At 40.8% G+C, this 13,088-nt stretch overlaps 1 protein-coding gene across 1 annotated transcript in view; it reads left to right on the top strand.

Annotated features, from left to right (window-relative positions):
* Positions 1–369: 369 nt before the first annotated feature.
* Positions 370–13,088, top strand: part of RFX6 (regulatory factor X6) — a 36,586-nt gene continuing 23,867 nt past the window's right edge. Inside the window, exons 1-5 of the mRNA XM_042796016.1 lie at positions 370–574; positions 837–993; positions 2,498–2,621; positions 4,151–4,212; positions 11,987–12,064. Of these exons, the coding sequence (XP_042651950.1) occupies positions 370–574; positions 837–993; positions 2,498–2,621; positions 4,151–4,212; positions 11,987–12,064 (626 nt within the window). The remainder of the gene's footprint in view (positions 575–836; positions 994–2,497; positions 2,622–4,150; positions 4,213–11,986; positions 12,065–13,088) is intronic.

Here is a 13,088-nt window from a genome sequence, read left to right as displayed (position 1 = left end):
GCCTCCGCCGCCGGCAGTTAACGATTAAGTCAGGCCCCAGCGGCTCCGCTCCGGGCCGCCTCCCCCGACCCTCCAGCCGTGCCCCGTCGCCTCCCGGCCGGGCTCGACCAGCCCGCCCTGAGCACGGCGGCGGCGGCGGGCGGGGAGGCGGGAGGGGCAGGGACGGGGAGACGCGACCTCCAAGGCGGCTTCCCCTCCCCTCGCGCTGCCGGCGGCGGCGCCTGGCTGACACCGGCTCCCGCCCAGGTGCCGGAGCCCCGCACAAACGGCCGGCGCCGCACCCGCCCCGTCCCGCCCCCGCTCCTCCCGCCGCCCATGGGCGCCGGGTGCCCCGCGGCGGGGCAGAGGAGCCGGCGGCGGTGAGGAGCCATGGCCAAAGGATCCGAGCAAGAGGACGCCTTCCTCCGCCTCCCGGCCGCGCCGGCGGTGCCCGCCGCCGCCGCCGCGCCGGAGGATTGCTACGCGGGCTTGGCGGGGCGAGGTCTGCTGCCTTTCGCCGAGGAGGGGCTGTGCGCCGCGGCGGGCGCCGAGAGAGGGCTCCCGGAGCCGGCGCTGCCCGCCGGCATCAAGTCAGGTAAGAGGTGGGGGGGCCCCTTCTCCAGCCCGCGGTCGGGGCAGGTGAGGTTCGGGCGGCGTCCGAGCCGTCGCTGCTGCCGGGGAACCGGCGGGGGGGGGGGGGGGGGACACGACCCGAGGTGAGGCGGGGGCGGCCGGGCCCGTCCCTTCGGGCCGGTTGAACGGATGCGGTTGGACGGAGGAGGGCGGCGCGCTGCCTGACCGTAACGATGCCCGTGGGCTTCTCTTCTTGTTGTTCCCCGCCCCGCCCCGGCGCTCAGAAACACGCTTTAACAGCGAAGCGCTCTCCTCGGAAGAAGAGGATGCGGGCGCCCGGGACGGCGCGCTAAAAGCCGCGGACCGGAGCCCGTCTGCCAGGAGGAGCGCCACGCAGAGCATGAAGGACAAGAAGAAGCAGACTCAGCTCACCCTGCAATGGTAGGGCTCCGGCGGAGAGGCCCCGCTGCCCGCCGCCGCCCCGGGCCCCAGCCCGGGTGTCCCTCGGGCCCGGCGGGACGGTCCTGCCAAGGCGATGGGGGGGGGGGGGGGGGGGGGGGATGTTACGCCTCGCAGCGCTTTTAGGAATGGATGTGGGATGTTTGGTTAGGTGGGTTTTCTGCGGGTAAGCCTCCAGTGAGGACATCCGCCCCCAACTTTTATGATTTTTTTTTTTTTTTAAAGTTAGCAGAGTTCTGTCAGTTGACGGAAATCTCTGCCGGATTCTCACAGTACGTGGCTATCGATGAAACGTACCGGAAAAGTGTAGAAATGAAGCATTACTTAAGAATTACGTTAACGAGTGGATGCTTTAATCATCCTTTAGGGCTATGACTGTGTTAGCATGTGTTTTTTTACATTATATTCTACCGTCCGCGGAAGCCCTAACTTTGCTTCATTTATCTGGGCAAAAATTAACCAACCAAGAGGTCAAATTCTGCAGACGTTCATTGATAAATGTTCCTATTAAAGCACACTTGAAATTAGGGAGGAGTTACGTTAAATTAAACGAGAGTTTAGTTACCAAATACAGACGGTAAATTTAGATTTTTTTTTTTCCTTCTAGCTGAAAAATTAGAGTAATCCAGATTACTCAGTTTCATAGTCTAGTTTACATTTGACTTCTGAGCGTAAATTGTAAGGATTTGAGTCTGGTGAGTCAGTGCAAAATTATTCAGTATGCAGCATTTACTAGACAGTATTTCCTTACAGATTTCTGTAATTGGAGAAATAAATTTATTGCGCATCATCCCAGGAGTAGCAAATAATGTAAACTGATAAAGAAAAGAAACATGACAACAGTGAAATACCCAGCTGTTACCAAGAGTTCAGTTCAAGTGAAGACAGCCAGTTTCTTACTTCGTTTTTCTTAAATTTTACTTTAATGACCACCACTAGGCACTTGCATTCTGTAAACTGATTGGGAAGCTACACAGAAGTGCACCCCCTTCAGAAAAAGCCAGATCTATCTTTGCTTTTCAGTGTGGTTTGGTCAAGAAACAGATCCAGGTCCGGCATGGAAATTAAAAAGCAAAAGTAGGAAGAAAAGAGACATTAGCCCAGGTGTTAAAGATGCAGTGGAAAGGACAGACTTAAACTCAAGTCTTTCGTAGTCTAGCTAGTGCTCTTATTTTCAGAGCAAGGCTGGCTCTTAGGTGATGAACATTTAATTATTTGTATAAAGCCAAAAAGTCCAGACATTGAAAAAGACTCATTACAAAAAAGGACCTGGCCCCAGGTTTTCCATATTCTGCAACTAGCTTAAGCACCAAGTGTGATCAGTCTGTAGTGTCTGTCTTGTTCAGGAGGAATTTATCTGTGTGCTCTCATGGAATTCTTCAGTAAAATTAAAAATAAGAGGACAGTACCAATAACCAGAAGGAAAAAAAAAATCAGGAGTCTTGGCACGTTGCTTCTTACTCTGGCAGTTTCTTTCTCTATACAGGCTGGAAGAAAACTACATTGTTTGTGAAGGAGTTTGTTTACCAAGATGCATCCTTTATGCACATTATTTAGACTTCTGCAGAAAAGAGAAGCTGGAACCTGCCTGTGCTGCAACTTTTGGGAAGGTAAAGAGTAAATGCCTTCATAATTTGTGAGATTTGTTAAAATCACAGCTTAGTACACCTCTGTCAAAATTCCTCTCAGACTCACATGTTTTCTACTGCTAATGTACATGGAATCAGACTAACTACACTGTTCTGTCTGAAGGGATTTCATGACATCAGCTTTAGGAGAAGGAACCTGAAACTCCCTTTGATTTATGTTTATTTCAGACCAAAAAAGGCATTATCTCTGAAAGCTTTTTTTTTCCCTTTCTGATGATGACATTAATAGTGTTCTTTCCACAAAACCAGATCTGACATGGAGGACACTTTTAATTATACTAAGGGCAGTGTAAAGTGAGATGTGACACAAGAAGCAATACAAGAAGGGGAATCAAAATTAATAACACAAAGAGCTCCTGAGTGAAAAATTGTTGATTCATCCTCTTTTATACCCTTCCCTACAATTAATCCTGAAATCATTTAATGAAAGGGAGATGTGAACTCTCCAGATTAAATCCCGAGCAGTTAGTGAAACAGGAAACCAAAAATGCTTCAAGGATCATCTTTTTTTAAACACTACTGATCTAGTCATTGTTCATACATAGCAAAATACATTAATTTAATTAAGTACTAATAATGGATTTAAAATCCAGTTCAAAAAACGTTCACTTACTCTTTTTTTCCTCTTGAATTGGATATACTGAGAAAGTGTATGTCTAATTTTAATTACACAGTTTCAGTATAAATGAGAAACACAATGGCTTTCAATTTAAACATTGTTTTGATAGTGATCTATTAGATCCACCTCTATTACTGAATTACTTTTTTTACTTAATAAACCTTTTGCCTTAAACATAATTCTTTAGAGGAAGAGTAGGATGTTTTTAGGGCACTAATCTCAATCTCAGGAGTCCAGTGACAGAATGTTTTGCTTGACTTAGATTAAAGCACATAACATGAATTCTTTATGTGCGGCACAGAGCTGACGGAAACTTTCACAGGGTTTCAGTGAGCATAAATAAGTTTAAGACTGTCCAGCACTGATAATGGAGGACACAAAAGTACCTGTGAGGCAAATATTTGCTTGCTTTAACCTTCAGATCACACTTTTCACATCAAAAATAAGTTTATTTTCAGTTGTTTGATTTATTTTTAGTTGTTTGACTTTGAAAACAGAATAAAGGGCAGATCTTTCCCTGGTTCTGTTTAGATCTCTGAAGCAGAAGGTACAGTTGTACTTTAGGGTCCTGATGAAACAGGATCCTGGTGCCGAAATCTAGATTTTCAATTGTAGAAGTGAAAATGGAAAGGAAGAACAGGTGGGAAGGAGTTTATGGGTGGGAATACTGGAGATAGACAGCGAGATGGACGAGGTTGGAAGGACCCCTGCAGTGTAAGATGTGCTTAATTGTTTATGTTGTGACATAAGTGTCACAAATGTTTATTCATGGACTACATTAGACCATATATTTACTCTACGATTTTTCTGTGAGCAGATTGCTGAGAAAGTACACCAGTGTTAGAAATTAATACAGTTATTTTCTCTTTAGACCATTCGGCAGAAATTCCCTCTGCTTACCACAAGGCGGCTTGGAACAAGGGGCCATTCAAAGTAAGGCACAATTATCTGTGTATCCACTTACAGAATTTATTCTAGGAATGACATGTATTTCCATATCTCCTTGGCATATACTAATTGGCAGGGGGGGTTTATTCAGATGGCAAGCTGCAAGTGATAACTTTCATGTACATGAAGAAATTGATACAGAGTTTGAATTTGAAAACATTACTGCAGGCATAATTTCTAAGACTAAACTGACTAAGCTTCTAAAAATTGTCTTCATGTTTATAGAGCCATGCATTTGTTGCAAATATATGTCAAAATGTTATATGTAAAACCCATTATATAATACCTGTATCTTGGTTACAGCTGCTCATCTTTCTATAAATAATGTGCAATTTAACTTCGATTTTATTTGCCTTTTTCAAACCTAGCAACTTTCATGGTGTTATCTACATAACAATATGTATTCATTTAAAGACACTAGAAAAAAGCATTGTCTTAAATTGAGAAAGAAGGTGTATGTCTGCTCATTGTGGTGGGCAATTTATAAAAACTCTGAAAAGTACACAACCTATAGCGCAGTCATTTCATAAATAAGGTATCCAATTTGTATATTTGATCTGTGGAATATTGGGCTGTAAAAATATACAACAGATAATTATATATCACCTGTTGCAAAATTTTTGTTAGTTCTGGTTCTGGCTTTATGCTTTTGGCCATTGTAAAGTTAGTGTAAAACTGTGGTGAGCAGTGGTAAAAACATATTCCCTCATAGCCGCCCTCCTCCTATGTCCTGATATCAAGACTGCTGAGGAAGGACTGATGAATTGTCCACAATCTGATTTTGTTTTTTTAACAGGGAAATGCTACTTCTTAAGGAAATTCAAAACTGTGTGGTGTATTGATATAAGAAACGTAGAGAAGTCAAAATAATGCTCTGGGGCATTGCTAGTGTCAAGCTATGAGTTCGGTAATTCTAGGAAAGTTCTATCTCTGTTTGAGGAGTCACAAATACAATAGTTCTCTGTATTGCCTGAAGCCAAGGCTGGCTCTGAGCTTTTCTGACTGCTGTGATTTAAACTTATTTCAGTGTTTATCAATATCCGGTGTAAAAAAATATTTAAACCTACATAGCGCCTACGCCATTCAACATAAAATAGGACTAGTTAAATAATTTTGCTCTTTTAAAGTAACTCTCCAAAAAGTAACTCTCCAAAACTTAATGCTTTTCAATCCCAAATCATATTTAGACCAGATCCTTATCTGCATATCTCTGTTGAGTACAGAAGAGGTTTTCATAAAAATAAGACATTGCTACAAGGAGGAAATTAGGATAGCTATTGTGTCCAGCTTTCTGTGTATACACAGAAATTAAACATTTATTATTAATGCCTATATCTTAGGAGGTGCATGCCTTTAGATATGTGAGTAGCCCTAGGACTTTTCTCATTCTTAAAATTACAAATGTGTTTATGCACTTACTGAATAAGAGTCATGAAACTATCCTTGACTTACAGAAGACAACACAAAGAGTTGATGGTCTACAGAAACAAAACTAAACCCCAGAAAATTAGCAAAGAACCATTTTGCTAATGAACAAGATAGAAATCCAGAATACTGGTAGTAACAGAAGCAACTCAAACATTCCTGTTTGTTTGGGAAAACTCTTTATTTCGAATGACTTAGCCCTGAGAGACAAAGTTACTCTTGCTTTTCAGTAATTTATAAGCAAAGCTCACAACAAAAGGAGACTGACAAGGGAAAAACCTGTGAGACTGTGGTCTTCCTAGGAGCTTTGCAATATACTAGGAATGTCTGAAAGATGCACTGTTTACTTTTATAACTCTGGGGGGTTGTTTCATGGTCTTGTGCTTGGTTTTATTCCTGCCTTAGATATATAAGAAGTAGAGAGTTGACTCCACCTTAGTTTTACTGAAGAATTCATAGGAGATGTCATTTGTGAATATTAGGTTTTGTTGCACTATAAACGAAGGTGGGGAAGAATTTAAATTCCACGTTTTTACAAAGGCATTCTATTTCTTGAGTATGTCTCAAGTGTTTATTTTAAATAAGCAATAAAAATAAAATCCAAAGGAATTAAAGCCTGCATGGAATATTTTCTCTTTTTTAACAGAAGACAGTTCTTGCGTAGTTTCTGTCACAGTCTTACAAATGCATAATTCAGTGATTTTTTTCAGGAAGAGTTCACCATCTGCATTGTATAGAGACAAACTGGAACCGAAGTACATTTCTCTTTTTGTAGATGGCCTACAGATGCTGAATAGAGGGGTTTTGAGTAGAGTTACTATTAGAAAGGGTAGGGGAAAAGAGATTTCACGTATTGTCTGCTGTGGTGAAGTTCAGCTATGGTTACAGTGATAAGCTGATGTAGGCTTAGTCAGCTTTGCAGATGGACAATTGCTGCTGGTGTTGTTCTTAAGGTTTTAGGAGATCTTGCATTCCCAATCTGTGCAGGAATATTTGACAACCTACTAACTCATCAGTGCCTTGGTTAAGTCTTCGCCAGGTTCATAACACAGCATATTTAGAGAACCACTTTCAAGTTATAACAAATGAGATAATACAAAGGGAAAAGTCTCCCAAATGCTCATTATATTTTTGTTCTGACATATCCAATGGATTAATAAACAAGATCCAAACTTCCAAAACGCATCAAGTGTCTTCATAATTTAAAGCACAGTAAGTCAACCTCTATTGAGTAGAGGAGTATGTTTCAAATCTAGTTTTTGACATGGGAATCTAGCTACAAAATTAATTGTGTTGGGACATGTGTCACTATATTCCCCTTTTCTCTAAGACGTTTAACAGTATTAGCACAGAAGTACTTCATGCCCCGTGTTTCTTCAGCAGATCCCACATCCCTACTTACCTTGGTGGTACTGTATGCCATATTTTCATATGGATTAACCGTTCTTGAACAATTTCCTCAAAGGGATGAGGCATCAGCGGGTTTTGTTTGAACATCTGGCATTTGTTTCTCCTTATTTTTTTTCATCAGAGTTTTCCTTGGAGACTTTTCCTCTGCAATTCTCATTTCCACTAAGATACACTGACATTGTTCTTGCTGTGCAAAAAAGGACCTCTCAAGAGGCACAAGCGACAATATCTCCAGTTCAGAGATTGAATACACAGCAGCAAGAAGTCAGAGAGAAGTGGCAGTATAAATAATGATCTCTGATTATCTATCTCTGATGTTGTGGACTGTATTCCCCTCAGAACCAGGCTCACTGAGGAGCAAATTAATTTCTGCTTTCACCAGGTGGCAGTTAGTCACACAAATATAATTTACAGACGTATTGCCATTAAATTAATAAGCAAATTAAGGGAGTGTTCATCAGTTTCGGTAAATGAGTAGTTACCCTCTGCATTTATGTCAGCACAGACTCTAAATGTTGTAAGCTGTTTCTGTGCTGAACAAAGCTGGGTTACTGGGACTGGTAAGAGACACTTGTTACTAGCAATTAAATAATATTTTTTAAAGCATGGTAGTGTAGTGACATTGTTTTATTTCTGTTGTTGCTATCATTATTTTGATATAATGTTAGTAGGAGAAATAATAGGACAGACTATTCCTGACAGTGATGTTTCAGATGGCAATATTGCCTAGGAGCTCTGATCATTGTCCAGGGCTCTACTGAGCCAGATGCTGCAAAAGCATGAAAGGAAAAAGACAGTTCCTCTCCAATGGAATCATTGTTCTTATATTGCAAAGGAAAGCTAACTGCCTGGGAATAAAGTGCCTTACTGGGCACTGTGTGCATACACAGTAACCTATCGATAGAGCCTGGCTGTGGTCAGAAGAAAGCAAAGAAAATCAGTTCGCTTTTCCATCCTCTTCAAGGTGGCAGAAATTGTTTTGCTCCCACACCAAAACAAGGCCAAGCTCTCTCTAGCATTCTCATGAGCATGAATTGGTTTTGAGAAAGAATTCCTGCTCTGAGATGTGGCATACAGGTGCTGTTCAAAGGTGTGAGATACACAACTGTTAGTTCCTGCTCTGATTCCAAGCAGCATTTGTCATCTCCATTTCTGGGCAAAAGAGAGACTTAAAAATGGGTCTAACAAATCCTGGAAGTTTGAGTCAGAGTGTTTCTGTGTTTACATCCAACAACCCCATTTGTACAAAAGTGTCAGTACTAAACCACTCATTTAAACATTTAGCCAAGAAGGTACAACGCATTGGACACAATTTTGTTAACAAAGTTCATTCATCTCTCACGCCCATGCTAATCACTCCCGATTGCTGAATCTAGGGGATGTTTTCTGTATTCCTGCTGCATGGAAGAAGACCCAGCACTGTAAATCCTGCAGACTGCTCTATTAGATGAATATTTCATAGTCCACAACTGTTTGTGCAGCAGGTTCTGAACCTGCCTTTTTGCATGGGTACTGTTAAACATATTGTGGTCACTGCTAGAATTAAGTTATAACCTTCACGATACATGAATTGCCTGGGGCAGCTATTCGGGAAAACGTACGTACTGCTCAGTCCATAAACACAGAAGACTGTTTGAGCTCAAGTTACAATTTAATTTCTTTGTAGACTTTGATCAATGATGAATCTTAGCTTTTATCCATCATGTCTGAAAACTATTATCTTATTTATTAGGAGTGATTTAGTGGGTTAATAAAACTGATATGGCAGCTGGCCCTGTGATAACAAGTTATTGCAAGTCCCTGAACAGCTTAAGCCTATAATTTTCTTATCAGCTATCATTTGTGTCAGTGTATGCTAAAATCAGGGCTACTAGTTGCGTAGGAACATATGTTACGGCCAACCACTGAAATTAAAAGAGGAAGGCAATTTGGCTTGTTTTTTAAAAGGTTTGTTACAAAAATTGAGAATAAGTTCCCTATGATGACTGGTTTGATTTTATTAATTATACAATAGAAATATAAATAGTAAAATGCATATATACTGTACATACACACAGAAATATGTATACAAAGAGATGGAAAGAGGGTGCTTGAAGTTGTCGGTTGAAGATATTATCACTGTGCCTGGGATGGGTATACTACTCTCAACAGGAAGCCCAAAATAAACCATTCAGCCTAATGACTTTGTCCTGTAAGAGAATCAGAATCTTGACACCTTATTACTCTGTGAAGTATGCGAGACAGAGCTTGAAAAGTACAGATTATATTTTTTTAAATTGTTTCTGTGTCATGTCTGTAAAGCTGTATTTTTTAGTACTAAAAATTCAACTACACAAATCACTGAAGGAAATCGGAATGGTAACTGCTGTACCTTTAATACACACAGAACAGGTACTGAAAATAGCTATTCTCTACATAACAAAATGTCACAATGGTAAATTCTGATATCTTGGGGCATACCAGAGTAGGAAAAACTATATTGCCTACCACTGGAAACCTAAGAATCCAAATCATACAACAATTTCTGTTTCCAGCCCGAATATGTTAACATTGAATTAGATGTTGAATAATCTAGATATTGAATCCAAACTTAGTAAAGAAGCAATGCTTTTCCTTGCCTCTGGCCCACCCCAGCTTTAGCAGGAGGGAATTCCAAATTTGTGGTGAAAGTGCAAAGTTTTATTTTTAGAATTTAAAAAATGGCATGTGATCGAAACCAGGAGATTTAGTGTGTTGGAATGAGATGTAGGCAACTGCTTGCTTACATGGTCAATGGCAAATGTGCAGATAACATTGATAAAGAAGCTATCAGAGCTTTCTTTTGTTTTTCATCCTGTTCAGTGTCGGAACGAAGTAAATGCTGTTATTTCAAGCAATCCATACGTGTATGTTTTCAATACCTCTTGTGTCACATCTAAAATTACTTAATGTTCATGAAAGAAGAAAAAATGTTCATGCCTTTAGCATTTGTGTAAGAACTCTGTCAACTACTAGGAATTTTCAGATCCAGGTCTTTAGCCCACATCTGTCTCTTTAATACTGCTAAACCAAAAGTGGTGGTTGAAAACCTTCAGGATGGTAACTCACACCATAGGTGACACAGAATGTGTGTGTGAACCAGAGGACAACAGTCTTGCATTGTGACATTTAGCGGAAGGTCCCGTTGGGATCCTAAACCACCTTGAGGTGTCTCACTTTGCTTTGATCAGACAACCCTGACTTTAATGGGACTTTAAAAAGAGAATTGTTATGAGCAAATGGTCCAATGTCTGAGCGTCTGAGTATTAACAGGTATTTAAAAATGCTGAGTTCACCCCATCACCATCCCTCAGAAAAATACACTTAGGGGGCAAGAAAACTAACAATAAAGAAATAGGGGAGAAACTTTCGGCCTTCCTGTGGGTTGCCAGGTGCCACTGCAATCTAGTGATATTATGTAGACTCATCAGTTTCAGGCAAAAAGTAAAAACTATGATGGTTAATAGCAGCCACTTTCTGTCACGTTTCTTGCTGTAAAATCCTGAATGCACCCAACAGACTGTCCAGAAACAGAATGACTATTTCAGCTGAGATTTTCAAAGCTACCTAGGCTAAGCAAATTTATCACTCTAATGAACATTTTCTTAAATATATTTTGTATCTAATGCCTTTGGTTAGCTCTGTAATTCTAAAGCATTTGAAGGTTTTGTTCTTATCTGTGACTGTCCCATACAAGAACAAACAATAAGATTGTGATTTTTTTAATGGGCATCCCGAGGAACAGCAGAGATGAGCTGAAAGCTTTTGTTTATGTGTTCTCTGAACTATTTGCTGGGAGCTTTGTGTCTTGAGAGTGCATTTCTTCAAGCTTTTGAGAGGTTTCAGTGAAATTCGCGCAATGTGTTGCCAAGTGTCACCTCTGTGTTAGGCTTGGTGTACACGCAATGTACTTGAACTACGAGTGATACTTTGAAGCAGTTCAGTTAAAGCAGTTGCCCTGGTGTTTTCAAGCTAATTTTAGTAAAATCAACCTGAGTATACTGTCCATAACATTCTTAGACAAATTTGGCTTAACGTAATCAGGTTTTTAAATCTGTTGAGTGGAATTTATAAGACAGAGCTATCACCTTTGATAGATGAGCTCAAGCAAACTTTGCTATGACCGGTAAAGAAAGAGCTGCCCCCAGCTTGCTCTCCTGCCCTCCTGAAGGTCACTTCTTTTGTAGCAAAATCAGTGGAAAGCAGTAAGTATCTACTGCATAGCCAGTTTTCTTAGCACCAACCCACCCTCTTTAGTGTCTTTGGTTAAGGTGTTGGCTCAGCACTGCAGGGCCTGAGCAACAGGCACATGTTTCCTTCTTCCAGCTCTATTTGGGAGCAGTAATCTCCAGGAGAGCAGCAAGGGAGACAAATGTGGATGAGAACTGCTTAAATGGCTGAGTAATTGAGAGTCAGTCAGCCTACAGCCTCAGAGAAGAATGAATGGATGAGCATTTTCAGCCACAGGAGGCTGAACACTAATTAGTAGGCTACACTGGTGAGTTATTTTCAACTGAGAAGTGCTCTGTGGGATTGTCTAAATATATCAGTGGTAAACCTGATAAAATAAATCTGGTAGATCAAACCTGGCACACTTTCAACAGATGAAGTGAAACGAAAGAGAATGCACATTAGGGAAAAGAGATGTAACGTGTTTCTAAGAGATTTGCTGTTCCATCTACTTTCTTGTAAGAGAGAAAGTGTTTTAAATTTAGAGAAGATCCTATCCTTGAATTTTGGATTGAATCATGACAATGCTGTTTTCTCTGAGACCAGGTTTTGTTGAAAGGAATTGATAGACACTGTTAGGAATAGTTTTCAGAAAGCATTGAAAATCAATTTGACACTTTGTTTTTCATGACACGTCACTCATAAACACTCCTCTTTTTTTTTTTTTTTTCCACAGGTATCACTACTATGGAATTGGCATTAAAGAAAGCAGTGCATACTACCACTCTGTGTATTCTGGAAAAGGCTTAACCAGGTACAGTAACATAACTCCTGAGATTTCGTTAGTGAAGGTCTAACTTGACCTTCCCTTAGGAAGGTATTTGTAGAACACTAATTTTTGTTGATACCAGAACTAGTATTGCTGCATATCCCTGGCATTCCTAGATTTAAGTAGCAGTTTGCTTCCTAAAGACACTTTTTATATGAAGAGGTTAAAGACTTTTTATATGAAGAGGTTGATCTAGATCTTTTCCGGTGTCTTCCAGCATGGGTCCCACCACAATCAGTGTAGAGCTGCATCACCTTCTAACAGCAGAGGATTTGTTCATGCGAGGCAGCAAACCACCATTTCCAGAACACTTGTCTCATTCTGTTTGCTTGCGTGTCACCCTCTGAGTTCTTTCCCCAGGACAGCTTCCCATTATGAAACGTCTGGAGAATGGTGTGAAGCTGGCACCTGTGGGCACGGGGGAGGGGTCAGTGTAGATTAATATTTACAAGTCCTTTGACTGGCTAATATCAGTTTAAACCTAACCCAGGAAGCTCTAATTATATTTATTTAAGGGACAGCTAGCAGGATCAATACGTTACGATAGCTGCCTGTTGGTTTGCCAAAGATTAATAGTTTGTAAAACAAATGTCTCTGTTCACATATGGCTTGAATGACGGCTTTCATTGTCTATGGCAGTATGCCTGTATAAGTGGGGACTCTGAGAAAAGAAAAGGAATAAATGAATTTATCATCACACAGAAAATTCAGCTGCTGGCGGATTTAGGTTATATGCAGAGACTTTTTCCAGGCAATAGGACAGGTGTAAAAATTGAGGGTAATGTTGTCAGTGATGCTTAAAAGGAGGGATCTCTCCACTGCAGGACTGACTTACAGTATAATAGACTGGAACATGCCATTTCCTTGTCCAGTATTTATCCAGAGCTGCGGAAGTGTTGCTGGTACACAGCGAGATGAGGTTCTTTCATAATACATAATTATCTTGAACAAATTGCTCATTTAATTGACTAAAAGACAGTTATTTTCATTTAAGGGAGTATAATCAATC

The sequence above is a fragment of the Tyto alba genome, unplaced genomic scaffold, assembly GCF_018691265.1.
Source record: "Tyto alba isolate M040663 unplaced genomic scaffold, T.alba_DEE_v4.0 Super-Scaffold_22, whole genome shotgun sequence".
NCBI classification, from domain to species: domain Eukaryota; kingdom Metazoa; phylum Chordata; class Aves; order Strigiformes; family Tytonidae; genus Tyto; species Tyto alba.
The sequence above is the reverse complement of the archived record's forward strand: the minus strand, read 5'-3'. Positions and strand labels throughout refer to the sequence as shown.